The 19,757-nt window shown below is 36.6% G+C and overlaps 1 protein-coding gene across 3 annotated transcripts in view; it reads left to right on the plus strand.

Annotated features, from left to right (window-relative positions):
* The window catches only part of Dmxl1 (Dmx-like 1), a 145,282-nt gene that overhangs the window by 62,649 nt on the left and 62,876 nt on the right, over positions 1 to 19,757 (plus strand). For all 3 annotated transcript variants that reach the window (XM_013506996.1, XM_005376544.1, XM_013507007.1), the window contains exon 26: positions 19,295 to 19,422. In XM_013506996.1, the coding sequence (XP_013362450.1) occupies positions 19,295 to 19,422 (128 nt within the window). The remainder of the gene's footprint in view (positions 1 to 19,294; positions 19,423 to 19,757) is intronic.

Genomic DNA, 19,757 nt, shown 5'->3' on the forward strand with positions numbered 1-19,757 from the left:
TTGCCATTGAGAACCAGAAAGGTCCAGAGTCAGCAGAAGAGCAGCTGCTGAACAAGGACTCAGAGAACATGAGAATGCAGACTAAGCCGGAGGAGTCAGAAGTCCAGTGAACTAGGGTCATGAGAGCCACTTGGAAGCTGTAAACCAGGAGGACCTTGCACAATACCTGCTGAGACTCCCTGGAAGCCATTCTTCCCCTGACAGTACAGGCTGTGGTGGAGCTCCGGAGAAGTCTGCAGCAGGATTCCTGCTGCCTGTGCTGACAGTTGGGGAAAGGACACTAACTGGTTCTGGGGTCCCAATGCAATGGGAGGCTGGAGAGAGAACGCTACAAAAAATGTCTTTCACCCCAGACGGCTCACTTGATTTTTGACAACCCTTAGGCTGTAACTACTTGTTAGATCCTTCTTGTGTCTCTCTGTCTTCCTGAGAAACCACTTCTAAGATGCCACCATGTATTGCAGCAGCCATTGATATTTTCCTACTAATCTCTCCATAACTCTGCAATGTTTGTATTGTTCCTGTCCTATTTCATAAATGGATGCATGTCTATCATTATGTTTCCTACAACAACCATTGAGAAAAGTTAATGATTATTCAATAGATCACTCATGTATAGCTCTATTTATTTTCTTTAGAAGCCACTTTGAAGATACCAAAGTATAGTACAACAACTATTGATAATCTTTTGTCTACCTCTTTCGTCTGTAACTCACTATTATTTGTCTTTTTCCTGAGAAACTATCTTGTAGATAGCAATATGTAAAACAATAACCATTGATAATTTCCTACCACTTTGTTCGTAATTTGGTAAGCCCCCCCCTATTATTATGTTATCCTTCTTTTACTCTTTAAAATTAAAAAAAAAAGAGGATGTAAGGTTCAATCTTGGTGGGTCATAGGATTCCAGAAATGTATCCACTTCTGCACTCTCCAATTTATTAGAATATAGTTTTTAAAAATTTTCCCTAATGTCAGTGTCTGTTGTAGGATCCCCTTTTTGATCTGTAATTGTATTAATTTTAGGTCTTTTTTCTTTCTTGGTTGGTTTAACTAACAGTTTATCAGTTCTGTCTCTTCAAAGAATCAACTTTATTTTATTGATCCTCTATATTGGTCTTTTAGTATCTATTTCATTAATTTCAGCTCTGATCTTTATTACTACTTTCCATGTAATGTCTGGTTTATTTTATTTTGTTCTTTTTTTTCTAAGACCTTGAGTTGTGTACTAATTCTAATCATTTTATTGTTTTTTGTTCTTTTTTTTCTAAGACCTTGAGTTGTATACTAATTCTAATCATTTTATTGTTTTTCTGAAGTTTGGTTTTTTCCTAAATCTTGTTTGCTCATGTATTCTTCCACTTCTTTGTGTAGGGTTTCTCTAAGTATCGCCTGCAATGCTGGTTCATGAATTCCTTTATTTCCTGCTTGTCTTATAAAGTCTTTATATGACCTTCAATTCTGAAGGATAGCTTTAGTGGATGTAGTAATCTAGGACAGCAATTATTTTCTTTTGGGGCTGGGATCAAGCTTGCAGTCCTTCTACTGTAGCTTTCCAGAGCTTGGGGATTCCAGGCACATGCTTCCAAGCCTTGCCCAACTTCACATTTTTAAAAAATTCTTTGTCTAGCATTTCTTCCATTTTGATATCTTTGTATTCAGTTACTGAAGAGTTATAAACCTTTGGAGGAAACAGTCTCAGTTAAAATGTACACATCTCAGGATAGATATCTCTTTCACTTTTATGTGAGGGACTTTCTAGTGAGCAGCCTTCTTTTGAGGGCTCAAACTTCATTACTTCTCTGAGAGGTGAGAACAAACCACAGCAACAATGATGACAGAAACCAAATACTGAAAAACAGTAAAGACCCCTTAAATTCTACAGAAAATAGAGCAGCAAAATAATACAAAGTAAATAAAGGTTAAAATTAATAGTGTAAGAAATGGAAGGGGCCAGGAAAGGGGAAAATGGGAGAAGTAACAACATTTACTGAAAGAGAAGAGGAGAAAAGAGCAAGAGATAAAAATCCAATTAAAGGAATAGAAAAATAAATAATAAAAGTATGAGAAAAACAGTAACAAACAACCAGAAAACAACAACAATAGAAAGACAAGTCCAAAATACTCCCTCACAGTTTAGTATTTGGATTGGTAATGTTTCTTTTCTGAGCTTATAGTTTGGAATCCACCACGTATGGAGGAGAGGGAAAGTGAGTGACACGGGAGCCTGATGTGTTCCTTCTTGGTTCCCACCCTGCAGACTGGCGCTATGCAAATGTTGCCATGCCCTGGCTTTCCTGCTTGGCGAAGACTGCATGTATTCTGGTCCAGAGCGTTATTCACTCCAGAGGCTTTTTATTGTTTATTTCCTCCAGTGCATTTGGAGCACTATGAGCCTCAACTGGCTTTCCAGCATATGGCCACCTAACTTGGTCCTCAGGGCCCTCGTCTAGTCACCGAGGAACATAGCAGTCATCCAAGAGGACTATCCCTGAACACTTTGGGGAGTAGGGGAGCAAATAGTCTATAGGGAACTGCCCAAGAACAGTAGAGCATTGGTATACCCTAGAGAGGTTATTAAGTTCATCCTCTCTATCCAGCAATCAGTTAACAAGCTACAACAGCTTGTTGACATGCCTCGAGGAGCTCCCATGTTCTCAGGCTGGCTTCGTCCTGCACGTGTGATTATTTTCCAGCTTCAGCTGCTCCCAACAATGGACTGCTGAGTTTGTTCTGTGCTATGTTCAACCTTGGTCCATTGAAACCCAGTACCCCCGGCAAACCTCACAAAATGTGTCCTTCCTCGCTATGCAGGGTGATGCTGCTGAGTACTGTGCTGTTCATATCCCGAGAGTCCTGCTGCTTACCCTTCTCAAAGGGTCTTTGGCCAACCCCTCATCTCTCCGTAACTGTCTCATGTGGATGTCTCCTATCTTATCCCTGTGACAGTGTCCCCTGGGACCCTGAAGTGTAGTTTTGCCATAACTGCTGATCTTGAGACTAGCATATTCTCAAACAATAAGTCCCCTCTCAGTATGATTCCTGGTTGTGGCACCTCAAGATATGATAAGCACTATAGTAGATTTTTTTTTTTCTCCAGAGCTAGCATACCATTTAGAGGAGTAACTTTTAGACTAAATCCCTACACTGGATTCACAGCTTGCAATAACTCTGAGTTTCTTCTATGACTACATTGCTGGTCTGCTGAGAATAATTTGGGCTCTGACTCTGTCAAGGCTCACCTCATGTTTACAAAATCAGGTAACCCCCATACACACCTTTCTTTCACCAGGGACCAGGGGTTTGCTTTGTGTACTACGTGAGACTACTAGTATTTTTCAGTGGATTGCCTTTCTGTTTCTCCATGCTTTATAGCTTCCTTATCACTTCTTTCTTAGCTCTCTGAGCTCTTCTTTTCTTTTTCTCTTTGGAATATAATTTCTTCTCACTCACAGATTTTGACCATCTGACCTGGAAGTTCCTGTTATATACATTCTAACAACATTAATTCTTCCATTCCGTGGGATCATTTTCTATTTGTGTTCTCATCAACTTTTATAGTTTCCATTAAAGAGAAAGATCACCTCCCTGATTAAGTTTATTTCTGTTAATTTGCTTATTGTTTGTAGCTATTGTAAATGGGATTGCCTTCTTAGTTTCTCTTCAGAAAGCTTGTTTCTGGCATATAGAAATGCTACTGATTTTTGCATGTTGATGTGTCTTGCCACTTTGCTGTATTTATCAGCCGTACAGTTTTTTTTGGTGGTGTCTTCAGCTTTTCTATATTTATCATCATGTTGTTTGAAAATAGCTAACATTGACTTCTCCTTTCCATTTAGAAAGAATAAAGATTGCTTTTCTTTTTTAATTGCTTTTGCCAGGACTTCCAGTACCGTGTTGAAGAAAAGTAAAAGTGGTGCTTTTATTTTGAAAGTTTTTCTTTATTCATTATGATGTTAAGTCTGGCTAGATCATCTGACTGGGCTGAGGTACATTTCTTCAATTCTGATTTGTTAAGAGTTGGGTTTTTTTTTTATCATCAAGGTATGTTAAATTTTATCAAATGCTTTTTCTACCTGTTTTGAAATGAACTTTTTCTTTTTTAGTACTGGGATTGAACCCAGGACCAGTACCTACAGGAAATGTCACCATGCCTGGAGAAAATGTTTTCGTCTTTGATTCTGTTGATATGAATTATCACATTTACTTTGTATATGCTTGTGTCCTTGGAATAAATCCCATTTGGTCATGGTGTTTAAACCTTTGATATGCTGTTTAATTTAGTTTGCTACTATTTTTATGAGAATTTTTTGCATTTATCTTCATCAGTGATAACAACCTGCAGTTCTTTTTTATTTTGTGTTTTTTTTTTTATTTCTGTGGTACTAGGTTGAGCCCAGGGCCTTTGCACTGAGCTAAATTCCCAGCCCTTTTTAAATTTAAACTCATTTAACTTTATATTTTATTAGTATGTATGTGTCATTTTGATTACATTGATCATCAGGAATTTGTACTTGTACATAATATATCTTAATTCATTTTTTCTTATTCCCCCTCCCCTCCTTTCAGCCTTTCTTCCTCTTCTCATTTACAAAACTTTTGTTTCCTTTTTAAAATTGTCTTTTATATCTGCTTGGCCTTCCTCCCTTTTCCTCCCTCTCCCTCCTTTGTTCCCTTTCCCATTTGAACAAAGTCTTCCTATTTCCCAATACCTTTTTTCCATTGTGCTCCTTGTTTACCCTCTGGGTTTCTCATACAAGAAGAACACGTGATATGGTATGTCCGATTTATTTCAGTTAAGGTTATAGTCTTGAGGCATATCCATTTTCTTATAAATGACTTGAGTTTATCCTTCTTTATGGCGAAGTAGTACTTCATTGTATATAAATACCGCATTTTCTTTGTCCATTCATCTTCTGATGGGTATATGGGCTGTCTCTTCACTTTGTTGGTGGTTTCCTTTGCTGTGCAAAAGCTTTTTACTTTGATGTGATCTCAGTTGTTGATTTTTTGTAATATTTCCTGTGACCAGTGCTTTGTTCATAAAGTCTTTGTAAATACCTGTATCTTCAGAAGTTTTACCTGTTCTACCTTCCAGAAGATTGTGTTTCCATTTTAATATTTAGATCTTTGATGGTTTTAATTTTAGTTTAGTGCCTCCTGAGCAGTGTGGATCTAGGTTCAATTTTTAACATGTGAAGAGCTAGTTTTTCCAGCACCATTTATTAAAGAAGGTATTTTCTTCCAGTGAAGATGTTTGGCCCCTTTGTCAAAGATAAGGTAGGTGAATATTCTTGGAGTTGTTACTGCATCTTCCACTTATTCTGTTCAACTGATTGTCAAGTCTGTTTTTTGCCTGCACCATACTGTTTTTATCATGGTAGCTTTGTAGTATAATTTAAAATAGGGTATTGTGATGGCCCCTGCCTTGCCCTTGTTGCCCAGAATTATTTTTCCTATTTTAGATCTTTTCTGGTTCCATATGAATTTTGCAATTTTTTTTTTCTAGTTCTATGAGGTATGCTACTAGTATTTTCATTGGGATTGCATTAAATCTGTATAACAGTTTCAGAAGTATGGCCACTTTCAATATAGTGGTTCTGCCTATCCAAGAACAAGGGATATCTTTCCATTTTCTGATACCTTCTTTGATCTCAGAGTACTGTATAGTGTTCAGTGTATATCTCTCACTTCTTATGTACTGTATTTCATTTTTCTTGATGCTATCGTGAAAAGTGTTATTTTCCTAATATTTCCTCTCAGTGATTTGGTTTTTCAAGTATGGGAATGCTATTGATTTTTCAGTGTTGACTTTGTATCCTGCTATACTGTTGAATTTGGTTACTAATTTTAGGAATTTTTGTTGGAATATTTGAGGTTTTCTATGTAGAATATCATGTCATCAGCAAATAATGATAATTTAACTTCTTTTCCTATCCTTATTCCTTTTATTTCTTTCTCTTGTCTAATTGCTCTGGCTAATGTTTCCAGAACTATACTGAATAACAGCAGTGGACATCCTTGTTCCTGATTTTAAAATGAAAGCTTTCAGTTTTTGTCCATTTAGTATAATCTTGGCTGCTGGTTTGTCACAGATGGCTTTTATCAGATTGAGATAGAAACCTTCTATTCCAATTCTCTGTAAAGTTTTTATCATGAATGGGTATTGGACATTGTCAAGTGCTTTTTCTGTGGATATTAAAGTGATTATGTGTTTTTTGTCCTTCATTCTATTAATGTGGTATATTACATTTATTGACTTGCATATGTTGAACCATCCCTGCATCTCTGGAATGAATCCTATTTAATCATAATATACAATCTTCATGATGATTTGCTGCATTCTTTTTCTTGGTATCTTACTGATGATTTTTGCATCTATGTTCATTAGGGAGATTGTCCTCTAGCTCTCTTTTTTGGTTGGATCCTTCTCTGGTTTCAGTATCAGGATAATGGTTGCCTCTCAGAATGAATTTAGGTAGTATTGTTTCTCTTTCAATTTCATTAAAGAGTTTGAGCAGTAGTGGCATTAGATCTTCTGTAAAGTTCTTGTAGAATTCAGCAGTGAATCTGTCAGGAACTGGACTTTTCTTTGTTGGTAGTTTTAGTTTCTTACTCTTCAGTTTCATTCACTAATAGTAGGTTATTTAGAATTTTTATATCTTGATTCAGTTTTGGGAATTCATATGTAACTAGGAATATATCCATTTCTTCTGTGTTTTTCATCATATTAGGATATAGGTTCTCGAAGTAAGTAATAATGATCTGGATTTATGCAAGATGTGTTGTGATTTTGCCCTTTTCATTCCTTTTTTTTTTTTTTTTTTTTTTTTTTTTTTTTGTCTTTTTTGAGATAGAGTTCCACTATCCAGTTCAGGCTGGCCTTGAGCTCACTTTGTAGCCCAAGCTGGCCTTGAACTCACAGTGATCCTCCTGCCTCAGCCTCCCGAATGCTGGGATTACAGATGTGTAGCACCACACTCAGCGTTTTCACTCCTAATTGCATGGGTTTGGGTCTTTTTTTGGGTAAGCTTGGCTGAGGGTTTGTCAATTTTATTCGATCTTTCAAAGAACCAATTCATTGAGTCTTTGTATTGTTTTCTTAGTCTCAGTTGCATTAATATCTGCTCTGATCCTTATACACGCTTTCCTCCCTGATACATGCTTTGAGTTTAAATTGCTCTCCTTTTTATAGGACTTTGAGGTTCCACATTAGGTTTTCTTATTTGAGCTTGCTCTGCTTTTCTGATGTGGGAATTCACTGCTATAAATTTCCTTCATAGGACTGCTTTTATTGCATTCCATAAGTTCCAGTATGTCATACTGGTGTTATTATTTAGTTGTAGAAGGTGTCTAATTTCCTGTTTAATTTTATTGGTGACCCATTGGTTGTTCAGCAGGGTGTTATTTAATTTCTGTACTTTTGTGTAGGTTTTTTTGGCCTCTTTTGCCATTGATATCCAATTTCATTGTACTATTGTCTGATAATACACATGGGATGATTTCAGTTCCTTTGCGTTTACTTAAGTATGCTCTATGTACTTAAGCATGTAGTCTGTTTTGGAGAATGTCCTGTGTGCTGCTGAGAAGAATATATATATTCTGTTATTGGTTGGTGGAACACTCTGTAGATATCTGCTAAGTCCATTTGTTCAAAGGTTTGGTTCAGCTCTGCTATTTCTTTATTGATTTTTTTATTGTTGTTGTTTACTTGATCTATTTACTTGATCTTTACTTGATCTGTTTGTGACAGTGGTATGTTGAGGTCCTTCATTTACAGTTGTTTTTTCATATCCATTAGTTTTTTTATATATTTGTGTACACCACAATTTGGTGCACATATATTTATTATTGTTATCTCTTCCTTTTGGATTATTCCCCTAACAAACAAGTATATAGTGACCTTCTTTATCTTTTCTGAGCAGTATTGGCTTGAAATTCACTTTATCTCCAAATGGAATAGTGAACCCTGTATTTTTCTGGGCTCCTATCACATAGAATATTCTTTTCCACCCTTCAGCCTATGACTTTCTTTTTGAGTTAAATGTGTTTCTTATGTGCAGCGTATTACTCTACCTTGTTTTTTGATCCATTCTGCCCATATGTTTCTTTTGAATGGTGAATTGAGACCATTTACCTTGATAGTTATAACTGATATGTATTGACTTTTCCTTTGTCATATGATTTTCCTGTTGTTGGTTCACTTTCTTTCCCTTCTGCTTAATTTCTTGCCTTGCCTGGTAGATTTGTTCTATTGGTATTCTTGGGATTCTCTTTTTCTGGAATATATATCCTTCAGAAATTTTGAACTATTGCTTTGGTGGCTGTGAATTTAAGTATTCTTCATAATGGTGGAAATATCTTATTTCTTTATCAATTTTAAAAGATAATTTTGTGGGGTACATCAATCTGGATTGGAGCTTATTTTCTTTAGGGCTTGAAATACTTTGCTCCAAGCTTTCCTTGACATAAGAGTTTGGGTTTAGAAGTCTGCTGTGATTCTGATGGGCTTTCCTTCATAGGTGATTTCTTTTCTCTAACAGCTTTGACTATTATTTCAAATTTCTTTAATTTTGAGTATTACATGCTTTGTGTATTTTTTTTCCAATCATGACTGTGATCTGCTATTATGTCAATGATCAAGTTTTTTATGCCCTCTGTGCTATCTTTTGATTATTAATTCATTCTAGTTAACTTTACATTAGTCTTCTTTGCATTGTCTAGCAGCTGTTGCATTGATTTCTCTTGGTTTCTTGCTGTTTTTAAGAAGTCGTTCCTTTGATGATTTGTCAACCATAACCCTGTTTTCTAGATCTGATATTTTATCTTCACATTGGTTGACTGCTGTGTGTACTTCCACTAGAATTTTTAATCTCCTGACTTCCATTTGAGTTTGTTTTTTGGAATCCATTCTTTATTGGGCATTCATGGTTTCTGTGTCTTTTCTAGGTTCTTTTTTTTTTTTTTAAACATCTGTATCTAGATTCACTAATCATTTCCTTGATTATGGTCATCATCTCTTTAGTTAACTATTTTTGTCAAGAGACTTATTGACCTATTTTTTTGTTTTTGTTTTGATTTGAATCTTTAACTTCCACTGCTTCCATTTCATGAAATTCAGCTGGGCTGCTTTTGATTTCTTCTACCTCAGTGCCCTCTTGATTTGCCTTGGGTGAGTTGAGGATTGTGGGTTGAATATTACTTCTGTGTTTTCTCATTTTGTATTTTTCTGTTTGGTTTTTTGTTTTCTACATTGAAGCTTTTCTACATTGAAGTAAAGTGTTCATGGTAGGTGTTTTTATTACAAGACATCTTTAGGAAATCACTGCTTTTCAGAGATTGCTTCTAGGCATAACTGGCATTTGAGTCTGTCCTAGCATCCTGCCTTTTCAATTTTATTAGGGATGTAAAGTTGCTACTTTTTGACATAGCACCCTGTTCTTTGGTACTGTAATGTAGTATTGCTTATGAACCACAGACAATCTAGGTTTCAGCATAGAAGGAAGATCAGTTGCTCACAACAACTATGTCAACTTGGCTAAACCAGTACAATGCGTAATAACAGTGGCATCAAGCATAGACTGGAAAATGACAAACTGTGATAACTATTAATTTACTACCTTTAACCACAAGTAAAATATTTCTGGTTATAACATAATCTCATGAAATTGCCCAAGATGTTCTTGAACTTGCAACCTTTCTGCCTCAGCCTCCCAGAATGTTGGGGTTAGAGGTATGTACCAGAATTCCTGGCTTGTAGTTTTCATTTGTTGATTTTTTTGTATGTGTTCATCTTGTTTTAGTATCAGGGTGATGTTATCCTTCAAGAATGTGTCTGTAAGATTTCCCCTTTGAAATTTTTTGTTAATAGTTTAAGAAATATTTGTATCACTTCTTCACAATTTTGGGAGAATTCAACAGTGAAGCTATCCAATTTTGGTTTTTTCTTTTTTGTTTAGTACATGTGTGCAGTAGATAATGTTTATTTTCCTTGTGGGGAGTTGATACTTGTATATAACACATCATAAATCACTTTTTTTAATCCCATTTTGCCCTCCCTCTCTCCATCTCTTTATCCCTTTCCCATTTTAGAGAGATCTGTCTCCCTACTTCCTATTACCTTTAATTTTGCTCTTTATTTATACTTTGGTTCACATGTATCTAAACATCTATCCATTTCTTCTGAAGTCCCCATTTCAGTACAGGGTCTTGAAGGAGTTACTAATAATCTCATTTTCAGCAGTCTGTTTGTTGTGATTTTGCTTTTCCCATTCCTACTTGCATTTATTGGGGTCTTTACTTTTTTTGGTAAGATTGTTTAGGGGCTTGTCTTATCTACCTTGTTTATTCTTTAGAAGAATCAGCTTTTTGATTTATTGATTCTCCCTCCTTCCCTCCCTCCTTCTGTTAAGCATAGACTAGAAAATGACAAACTGTGATAACTATTAATTTGCTCCCTTTAACCATTGGTAAAATAGTCATAGTTACAACATGGAATATCAGGTATAACACAGTTTGTCATTTTCCAGTCTGTGCTTGATTGAAGGAGGGAGTCTATACTTCAGAGAGAGAGAGAATATTTTAGTCTCAGTTTCATTGACTTCCACTCTGATCTTTATAATTTTCTTCCTTTTACTAGCTTTGGTTTTGGATTGTTCTTATTTTTCTACAACCTTGAGATGCATCATTAGGGTATATGTATTTGGGCTTGCTCTTTTTTTGTGCTTTTAGCATTCATAGGTATTAACAGGTGTAAACTTCCCTCTTTGGGTTGCATTCATTGTATTCTGTAAGTTCTGATATGTTATATTGATGTGGTTTAGTTCCTGGAATTGTCTTATTTTTTCCTGATTTTTTTCTATTGATTATTTAACAAGGTGTTGTTTAGTTTCCACATATTTGCATACATTCGGTGATTTTTTTTTTTTGTCAGCATGTTCTACTTTTGCTGCACTATGATCTGATAATATACATGGTGTAATTTCAGTTCTTTTGCATTTACTTAAGTGTGCTTTATTGGCTAATATATGGTCTACTTTGGAAAAAGATCCATGTGCTACTGAGAATGTGTATTTTGCTGTTCTTTGGTGAAACATTATAGATATCTGTTAAGTCCATTTGTTAAAGGTTTTCAACTCTGATATTTCTTTATTAATTTTTTTTTCTCCTGTTGATCTTTTTTTGGAGGGGTGGGTACTAGGAATCTAACTCAAGATCTCACGCTTGCCAGGCAAGTGCTGTGCTGCTGAGCTATATCCCTGGCCCCCACTGATCTATTTGTGATAGTGATTTATAGAGATCCCCCACTTTAATTATGTTGATTTTTTTTCTTATATTTTATGTCTAGTGGTAGTTTTATCTAGTTGAGTGTGCCATTTGGTATATATGTGTTAATAAGTATCTCTTCCTCTTGGATTATTCCCTTAACCAATACATAGTGATCTTCTTTGTCCCTTCAGACCAGTTTTGACTTGAAATCCACTTAGAAAACAGGATAGCTACTCCTGCTTTTGTTTGGGTTTTCATTGCCTGGAATATTTTTTTTTAATCTTTTAATGTTTTGTCTGAGTTTCTTTTTGGGTTAGACATGTTTGTTGTATACAACATACAGTTGGATTTTATTTCTTGATCCATTATGCCTTTCTGTTTTGACTGGGGAATTGAGGCCATTCACACTGAGAGGTATTACTGATAAAAATTGACTTATTCCTGCCATTGCCTTATTTTTCTGTTGCTGATTCCCTTTCTTTCCCTTCTACTGAACTGCTTTCTTACTCTGGCTAGTATAATCATCGTATTAGAGCTTTTGTCATTGTTTGCTTCATTGTTTTTCTAGGATATCCTTGAGAAATTTTTGGAGGTCTAGTACGGTGATCATGAATTTCTTTAGGTGCTCTTTATCATGGTAATATCTTATTTCTCCACCAATTTTGAAAAATAGTTTTGCAGGATTTATCAGTCTGGGTTGGAAATTGTATTCTTACAAGGCTTGAAACACTTCACTGCAAGTTGTCCTTAACTTTGAGGTTTGAGTTGAGAAATCTGTAATGTTACTGGGTTTACCTTTTTATGTGATTCATTGCTTTTCTCTAACAGCTTTAAAAATTATGTTCTTGTGTTAGACTTTAGAGTTTTGATTATGATGTGTTGTAGAGAGGTTCTTTTTCTGAATGTGAGTATTTGTTTTTCTGAATGTGAGTATTTGGGGTTCTATGTGCTTCATTTGTCTGTATGTTAAATTCTTTTTCTTTATTCAGAAAGTTTTCTGCTATTATTTCAGTAAGCAGGTTTTATGCCATTTGTGCTGTCTTCTGATTTTTCACTAATTGCAGTGTGTTTTAGCTTGGTCTTTTTTGCATCATCTAACAGCTGTGGATCTATTTTTCATGTTCTTTCATTAATTGCTTACTGACAACACCTCCGTCTTCTAGTTCTGACAGTTTGTCCTTACATACTGCACATACTCTCAGTAGAATTTTTAATTTCCTGAGTTTCTTTTTGGAGCCTTCCAATGGACTCTGATTTTTTTCTATTTTAGTTGTTTACAGTTTGCATCATTTTGTTGAGCTCAGCTATCTGTATTAATGTCTTCTGTAGACTTGCTGTTCATTTTATTTGGCCTCTTATGTGTTTACTTATATGTTCTGTGAGCTTACCACGTGCCTGAGAAACATATTATGGTTGCGAACTTTCACAGTACAAACAGACCTCACAATATGAACATTCGTAGATACGAACAAATCGTGGAAGTAGTTCATGTGTCTGCCAGACAGTTGTGCTGCTGTGTGATAGTGTATAGTAGTAAAGTGCTCAGTCAGAGCCCAGCATGTTTGGAAGAAAGGAAAATCAGTAGTGATATGGAGGGGACTGGTAGGAAGCACAAAGCTTCCTACAAGGAACAAGAACAAGGACAAGATCATGGAACATACGATTTTTTTTTTAATACTGTATATACTGTGTATATCTGTGTCAAAAGTGTATAAGGCTTACTTCGTCAGTTATGAATGAATCTGACTTACAGACCTCTTCCAAGAATAGAAATTGTTTGTCCAGGGACTTAACTCGAATATGTTTTATCTCCTCTGTTACCATTTTCAGCTGTGTGGTTTCCTCTTTAGTTATTGTCTACTTTTCAGGAGTGCCTTTTGGGCATCACTAACTATTAGCCTTTGCCTTTCTCCCAAGATTGAGCATATTTTGCCCAGTATCAGTTCTCTGGGAACAGGAGCAGTATTGTTAATGACACCAAGGCAATCCCAAGAAAAATAAATGTCATCACAAGAAACCAATTAATAGCAACAACTGTGTCACCTTAACTGTAGTAAGAAAATCAACAACAATAATATTATCAAAGAAAAACTGAATATTGACAAGCCCTAAGAACCTTTAATGTACCACCCTTACCCATAGAAGAGATCTGTGATTGTACTATGAACTCTAAGACAAACCAAATATTGTCCTACAGTAAATATCTCCTGAATGAAACTTTACCTCCACTACCAATAAAGTGTTATTTAACAGCAATAATGTAGAGTTAACTAGCTATCTAAAGATTCATAAAGCTTAATAGTTATACTAAAAAGGTAGAGGGAGTAGGGAACTGAAGAATGAAGAAAATTTTGAAAAACAATGGAAGATGAGAGAAAAATGAAGTTGGGGGGCCCCATGGAGGAATAAAAGGATATTAATAGTGTGAACAGTCACAGAAAGAAACAAACAAGGAAAGGAAGGAAAAAGAAAAAGAGCAAAGTACCAGGAATAAATGAAAAATAAGGAAGAGAGAAAAAAGTTACAAGAAGGAAAGACAATAAGAGAAAAAAATAAAAAAGACAAAAATTTTAAAGTTAAAAAAAAAAAGGGAGCAAAAACCCCAAGCCTCTACCACCCACTAAAGAAATAGAAAAATAATGAAAAGTAGAAAATGTTTTAAAAGATTGGGTAAAAAGAAAAAAAAATTCTGGTGTTTTTGCATAACTGTTTTCTTTTCTGGATCTGCAGTCTTGAAATCAAGCCCATCACATTTTTCGCCATCTAGTTTTAGAGCTTTTGGGTTTGTGAAGTGCCCTCCCTTCATCAGAGGCCCCTCTATTTATTCATCCCAGACTGTGGTAATTGTGCATGCAAAAGGGTGTAATTGCTTACTTTGGTAGACTGGAAAAGTGATCCGTAGTCTGGTCTTTGCTGGATGCATGCTGTAGGGCAAGGGCTCAAACAAATTGTGGGACTTACTGTCAGCATGTGCCATGCCTGGTTGCTACATTCTCTTCTTGTGATCTCTTCCAGGATCAAATTGTTCAGTTAGTCTACACCTCTGCTGCCCTGCGGCAAGGGGAAGCAAAATGTAGAGCAGGCTTGAAGTTCACCTGTCATACCACAGGCAGCAGCCTGTTTGCTGTGTCCCTGGCATCACAGGTGATGGCCTTCCTCTCCAATTTGCTTTTGGATATAATTTTATTACTGATTTAATCTTTTGACTTGTTATTGTCTGTTTAGGTTTTTCTCTTTTTGATGTTTCTTGTATTTATTTATGTATATTTTTATTTTTATTTTAAAGAGTAGAAGAAGGATAACAGTAATAGGGGAGCTTACTGAATTACAACAAAGTGGTAGGAAATTATCAATGGTTGTTGTTTTACATATTGTTACCTACAAGATAGTTTCTCAGGAAAACAAATAGATAAATAATAGTGAGCTACAGACAAAAGTGGTAGCTTATTATCAATGGTCGTTGTACTATACTTTGGTATCTTCAAAGTGCCTTCTAAAGAAAATAAATAGAGCTATACATGAGTGACCAATTGAATATTCATTAACGATTCTCAATGGTTGTTGTAGGAAACACATAGTAATAAACATACATCCATTTACAAAATAGCATAGGAACAATACAAACATTACAGAGTTATGGACAGATTAGTAGGGAAATATCAGTGGCTGCTGTAATACATGGTGGTATCTTCAAAGTGGTTTCTCAGGAAGACAGAGATATGCAAGAAAGATCTAACAAGTAGTTACAGCCTAAGGGTTGTGAAAAATAGCGTATTACCTCCTCACCAGTGACTCCTTTCACTGAGGTATGATGGCTGGAAGGAAGGCCAGGATTGAAAAGAAGGAGCGAGAGACTGGTACCTGTGTCTAGCAACAGGCTGTTTTCTTTTTCCTCTATAGTCATGATTAGCTGGGGCTCCTCCATGGAGATGATATTCTGGCCAGAGGGAGAATGTAGAGTATGCCCCAGGCTCCCTCATTCTGGTTAGACTGACTGGTAGGATGGGTCTGAGCTCTGGGGCCTCCACTTCAGAGGGCAGACCACTCTGCAGTGGTCACCTTTGCATTCAGGGTATGGCCCAGGGGGCTTCTTAGGGCAGTTCCTCTTGAGGTAGCCTGGCTTTTAAGAGTGGTAGCAGATGAATGCAGTCATCGAGTTCTTCTTGGGGCCCCGAGAATCAGACTTAGGGTCTGTTTCTCTTAGTGCTGCAGCAAAAGCAGCTGCTTTTTCTTGGTCTCTTTGTTTTCTCTCCTTGGCCTCCTCCTCATCATGGCTATAGAATACTGAGGAGGCAATCCTTACTAACATCTCAAGTGAGCCATCTGGGGCGAAAGCCATTTTTTGTAGCTTTTTCTGTCCAGCCACTCAGTGCATTGGGACCCCACAACCACTTAGTGTCCTCTTCCTAACTGTGAGCACAGGCAGCAGGAATCTCAGTGCAGACCTCTCCAGAGCTCCACGTGTTCCTCCACCTCAGCCTGTACTGTCAGGGAAAGAATGGTTCCATGGGGTCTCCCCAGGTATTACACAAGGTCCTCCTGCTTTCTAGTTTCCAAATGGCTGTGGTGACCCTGGTCTACTAGACCTCTGAGTCTTCAGGCATAGTCTGTATCCTCGTGTTCTCCAAGTCCTTGTTTAACAGCTCCTCTTCGGCTGACTCCGGACCTTTCTGGTTCTCAGCAGCAGGGGCAAGAGCAACCCATTGTGTGACATGTATTCCCAGGGCTTTCTTCATGTTGGGATGATTCATGCACATCCCCAGGCGGGCCTCCGTGGCTGGCGCATGGCGGGCCAATTGTGTCATTGTTTCTCTGGGCCATGATAGTTCTGGACTGCGTGGCAGTGGTTGGGTTGGGGTCTGGCAGCATGTGCCGCGACATAGCTTCCTGAACACATGCAGCCGCCTCCCGGGTGCTTGTGCGGCTGGGGTCCCGCTGAAAGGCCGGAGCTCCCCGCCACGCGGCTTCCCGAACGCTGGCGGCCCAGCTTCCGGGCAGCTGCATGGCTGCGATCCGGCCCAAAGGCCAGAGCTCTCCACTGCTTGGCTTCCAGAGTGGCGGCGGCCCGCCACCTGGGCGCCTGCGCAGCTGGGGTCTGGCCCAAAGGCTGGAGCTCCCCACCGTGGGGCTTCCAAGATGCTGGCAGCCTGCCTCCCAGGCGCCTGGGCGGTTGGGTTCTGGCCCAAAAACTCCTTTTGATGTTTCAGTCTTGGTAGGTTATATGCATCCAGGAATTTATTAGCTCTCTGGATTGCCTAGTTTACTGACATATAATTATTTATGATTGTCTGTAATTACTTTTTGTACTTCTATGGTATTAGTTACAGTGACTCCTTTTTCATCTCTGCTTTATTGATTTGAGTCCTCTTGAAAGACGGGATTGTTAACTAGTATTTTTGGTTAGCAGACTTTTTTGTGTGGTTACGGATTTTAAGTACATCATCCCATTCTCTTCTAGGTCTCAACATTTCTGATAAGAATTCCACTGATAGTATTGTGCGAGTTTATTTAGAGAGAGATCCTGTTATTCCTGTTATGAAAGTTCATTGGAGAGTTCCTATTGCTTTTAATAAACCTTTGTCTTTAACTTTTGGCAATTTGTGATATTTTATGATAAGCATCATTCAGGGTTTATCTTATTGGTGTCCTGTCAGATGCATGGATTTGGCTTTGTTTCCTTCCCAGGCTTGGGAAATGTTCTACTGATATTTCTTTGAATGTATTTTCTGTTCTTTCCCCTATTCTTGTTCCTTCTGGAATGTCAACAGTATGTAAGTTGTTCTGCTTAATAGTGTCTGTTATGCCTCTTAAATTATCTTCACCTTTTTTAGAGTTCCCAGATTATTTCCATTCATTTATCTTCAAGTTCACTGATCATTCCTTCTGTTCTGTCTGGTTTCTTATTGAACCATTGTGTATTTAATTTTTCAGCTCAGTGCTTCTTCAGGTTTATGCTTTTTGTTTGCTACTTCTTTATACTTTTAGTTGAAGTTCTTAGTTTTGTCTTGCATTGCTCACTGCAGCTTCATTAACATTTTTATGTGCATTATTTTTAATTCTCTGTTGGGTAAATCACAACTTTATTTAAGTATGTTTCTGGAGATGTTGGTCCTTTTTTAAAAAACTACATTTCCTTGATTTCTGTGTAGGGTTTTATGCATTGTATATAGCAAGTACTTTTTTCCATCTTGTTGGGTTGGCCTTGCATAGGAGAAGTTTTTACCATTTTCTTGGCCACAGATTTTAAGATATCTCTCACTTTTTGTGTCTGTCAGACTGCTGTCTCTGACTTGCAGTGGTACCTTGGAACTGAGTACATGCTGTATCTTGTCAGTACTCTGAAAGCAGTGTAGTTGCAGAATCTTTAGGTGGTGTAGGAAAGTTTTTGATTTGAGTATGCATTTCAGTTTCTTCTATCTTCACAGTGAGGCTTAGTGTGGGTATTTACCTCTTACTCTGTGCTAAGCTAGGGAGAGGATCTGTGGCAAATGCCTGTATTCAGATTTCTTTCTCAGTTTAATGGTGTAGTCCTAGCTGTGCTCCGTGCTTGAGTGTGCCTTGGCCTTTTCTGCCTGTTTAATGTGGGTGTTTTCTCAGTTATCCAGTGGTTAGAAATCTCTCAACTGGTTTCATTCTCTCAAAAAAAATATTTATTTGCTGTACTCTTTGGCAGAGGACAAATCAAGAACTCGTGATTCTTTCATAGAAGTGTTTTTCTCAATCTTTTGTTAAAAATTGCTTTGAGTATTGTAATTTTTTATACTTTGAGTATACATATTTTTCTTAATGTTCTGATAAGTCATTCTCTTCAGGTGAAAATCTTTTGGTGAGTTTGTTATCTCTTATGTAGTGCAGGCCTTGCTTGGTGTTAGTTCTCAGTTGTCTTTATCTTATGTATATGAATTCTCCCTAAGTAGCTCCACTTATTCTGGTTATATATTCCTAGAGGTGTTTCAGTTTCATTTTTTTACTCTCATCCTCTTAAAATTTCACTTTTCTTCTTAACTGAATAATGGCTTTATTTTCATCAGCATATTTTTATTTTCATTTCATTCCCATAGGTTTCATATACAGGAAGGAGTGGAGGGCAGGTTTTTGTTGTCACTCTGCCATTGTGAACCCGGAAAGTAAAGCCAGAGAACTATATGCAAATACATGAAAATATTGTGACCAATGAGATTCGCCAGTCAGAATAGTTTTCACCCAATATCTTCCTTTGTTTAAAAATTATATCAATTTATTTACTGTATGATACGGGAATATCTGATTCTGATGTTTTCACAAACTCAGAATTATTTCATGGTTTATGTAAAGCTGTAAGTTATTTTGTTCTTTTATCTGTTTAAGTAGTCTTAAGACCAAGTTTCATGTAGCTGGAGAATCTTATGCTCAATTCCCAAGTTCGTGACATCCTCTTTTCTTTTGCTTTCATAGTACCATATTCATAGTTCCACTTCAAGAAAAATATGATGAGTTTTTTTTGTCTCATTCACCAACCAGAGTATCAATTTCATAGAGACAGAAACTGTTTTTCTTACGTGCTGAGTACCTGGTTCAATGCCTCCTGTAGGGTTATGCTAGCAATTAAATGTAATTGAATCTAAATTCAGTTGTCAATCGAATGAACTTGCTACTTGTATGTAGTGATTTAGTTTTTCCACTTGTACCTCTACTGTGTCTTTCATTAAATAAATATACTTAAAACCCATATTTAAAAAATATATATATTTACACTTTAGATGTGTGTATTTACACTTTGCTTTAGGATTTGTGTGTGTATGTGTGTGTGTTTGGTGCTGTCATCCAACCCAGGACTTCACACACACTGGGCAATCATTCTGCTGTTGAGCAACATCCTCAGCCCTGTACTTTAATACAGCATTAAACTGTAGAGTAAATCCCTAGATATAACATAGTATAATTAATAAAAATTTGTATTAAAGATATCCTGAAAAATTAGACCTAAAACTTGGAAATATTATGTGTGAAATTTATTACTGATTTACATATTATTTTCTGTTATTAGTGCATTTCAAACAAATCAGTTTACTGGAATGGTGTATGAAACAGTACTGCTTTCCCATCGGCATTCTTTGAGAACAGGGAGTTTAGATGAAGCAGTAACTCCCAATACATCACCAGCTCAATGGCCAGGTATAAATAATTTATATATGTATGAGTTTTTTCTTAGTCTTTTGAAAGTCTTATATGAGTAAAGTCAGATGTGGTTTGGTTTTGCCATATGATAATCATTAATACTGCTAGAATTGATAGCAGTTCAATATTCACCACTCATTATAAGTTCTACAGTTACTTAAACTATTTCCTTGATCATTATACTAAAATAATTTAAATATTTTGCTACATTATGTTTAAAATAATTTTGCTCTTACAATAAAAAATTATGCCATTGAAATTTGAGTCAGATTGCATATTTTCATTGTTTATCTAAATTGATGGCTCAACATTTGTAAATGTAAGAAACCATT

The sequence above is a fragment of the Chinchilla lanigera genome, unplaced genomic scaffold (assembly GCF_000276665.1).
Source record: "Chinchilla lanigera isolate Chin_1 unplaced genomic scaffold, ChiLan1.0 scaffold00007, whole genome shotgun sequence".
NCBI lineage: Eukaryota > Metazoa > Chordata > Mammalia > Rodentia > Chinchillidae > Chinchilla > Chinchilla lanigera.